This window comes from Theobroma cacao, chromosome 3 (genome assembly GCF_000208745.1).
Source record: "Theobroma cacao cultivar B97-61/B2 chromosome 3, Criollo_cocoa_genome_V2, whole genome shotgun sequence".
NCBI classification, from domain to species: Eukaryota; Viridiplantae; Streptophyta; class Magnoliopsida; order Malvales; family Malvaceae; genus Theobroma; species Theobroma cacao.
The window spans coordinates 4,753,322-4,755,707 of NC_030852.1; the positions used below are offsets into that span (position 1 = coordinate 4,753,322).

The 2,386-nt window shown below is 37.4% G+C and overlaps 1 protein-coding gene across 1 annotated transcript; it reads left to right on the forward strand.

Moving 5' to 3' along the window:
• On the forward strand, nucleotides 228-605 carry LOC108661121. The gene has a single exon (XM_018117005.1). The coding sequence runs from the start codon at nucleotides 228-230 to the stop codon at nucleotides 603-605; it is 378 nt and encodes a 125-aa protein (XP_017972494.1).

Genomic DNA, 2,386 nt, shown 5'->3' on the forward strand with positions numbered 1-2,386 from the left:
TTATATGGACGGAGATGTAGCTCACCCATTTGATGGCTAGAGGTGGGAGAAAGGAAACTTTTAGGGCCTGAGTTGGTGCAAGACGCCACCGAGAAGATACATATGATTCGATGAGGATGTTATCAGCTCAAAGTAAACAGAAATCATATGCTGATAACAGATAGAGAGACTTGGAGTTTCAAGTAGGAGATCATGTATTCTTGAAGGTCTCACCAACGAAAGGAGTAATGAGGTTCAGCAAGAAAGGAAAGTTGAGCCCTAGGTATATTGGACCCTTCGAGATCTTAGAAAAGGTTGGAGCAATGGCTTATCGTTTGGCATTACCACCAGACCTCTCAAATATTCACCCTGTATTTCATGTGTCAATGCTTAGGAAGTATAATCCGGATCCATCTCACGTAATGCGGTATGAAACCATCCAGTTGAAAGATGATTTGACTTATGAGGAGCAACCAGTAGCCATCCTTCATCAGCAAGTCAAAAAGCTCCGTTCAAAGGAAGTAGCATCAGTGAAAGTGTTGTGGCGAAACCACACCAGTGAAGAGGTAACGTGGGAAGCTGATGAGGAAATGCGAGCAAAGTATCCCCATCTTTTTGATGAATAGAGGTAAGTTACCTAATAGTTGAATTTAAATTCGAGGATCGAATTTCTTTAAGTGGGGGAGAATGTGAGACCTCAACCTCTATAGGCTCGTAACTAGGCATAGACGCAATAACATTGGCCAAGGGCAGTTTTGTCATTTCCTTAGTAAGCCCCTAAAAATAAATTTTTAAACAATACTATGGCCTAAGTAGGCCTAAGGCATAAATGAATGATGAAATACTGATAAAATGGCGAAGAAAATAAAAATAATGATGATTCTCGAGGTAGGGGCAAAATGGTCATTTTTCACCTCAAGTCAAAATTTTTAAGTTTTGTTAACCTGAGCATTTCTAAACCATTATGGACTTGTTTCAGTATTAAAATAGTAGAAAGATTGCATAAAAGGGTTGATGGAGAACAAGTTAACTTGCTAAGGGCATTTTTGAAAATTCAAGTGGAATAGATAAGCTTGAGCTATAAATATCTTTTTCTTTCAGTAGCTTCTTCTCCTTCTTCTTCCTTCCATCTCACGTTGCTTTCCTCCTCCATAGAAGCTTGATATGAAGCCTCCATAACTTTCTCTCTCTAGCTCCAATTTTCATGCTTTTGTCCACCTTTTCATAAAACCTTTGTCCTCTTTCACTCTCTCACTTTAAAACCCTTGCAAAATCCTACTTCCATACTTTCTCTCACTAGCTAGGTGTTTAGAGAGAGAAAGAGAGAACTCCCATAATAGCTTGGAAAATTTTTGGAAAGAATTTCAAAGTTACAAAGCTATCAAGGTGAGTAGTAAATTGAAGTTGAGTTTTAAGTGTTGAGAATGTCTAGTAATTAGATTTGTAAGAGTTTATTTGTTGGGAGTGTTATTCATTTAAGTGTGATTAGAGTATTGCAAACAATAACCATTTAATGGTAGTTGGAAACTAGTTAAGAATGACTAGTATAACCCAATTTAGAAAATAGCTTTGGAATAGTATTAATGCCAAGTTGGGTTAATGATGATGTTGTTGTTCATGATAGGTCCCAACAAAGTCCCACAGCCTCAATTGGACCATTAGGGAAGTTAGAGTTGGCTAAAGGCTCAACAAAGTACCGGTGAGTGAACTTGCATTTCAAAATTGTCTTGGGAATATGAATGTGTTTTACACAAAACATTTGAACGATTTTATCCAACTTTTCTAAAAAATGAGTGCCTTGGGAACAAGCCCTTGATAAATTGTCTCTATGTTGTGACATATGGCTATTATGAATTCATGCACTACTACATTTTGTTGATATATATATACACAAATATATGTTGTGTGATGATATTGACCCGGTTATGTGTGAATGGGAGTGCACATAAGCCGATGCTGACCCGGCTATGTGCGAGTAGGGAGTGCACATAAGCCGATGCTGACCCAGCTATGTGCGAGTAGGGAGTGCACATGAGCTGATGATGATAGGATGATGTGCATGGTGATGGATACATATATATATATATATATATATATACATATATATATACATATATAGATATGTGTGTTATAGAAAGTTCATGGTTATGGTATATGGTTTTGCACATGTGAACCTTGCATGTTGAACTTTGGGAATTATTATGCGTTCCATGTTGATTTTGTCATTTTAGAAAAATGGCATTTTCTTGAAAGTAGGGAAATTTTTTTTTTTGCAGCAAGAAACTCTCGGGTTTGGAGGGGTAGTGCTGGTTGAAATCTCGCTGCAGCGAGAAACTTTCTGTTTTATGGCAAAAATTTTGCTACAGCGAAATACTTTCTGTTTTGCTCCTTATTTTGTTCGGTTGCT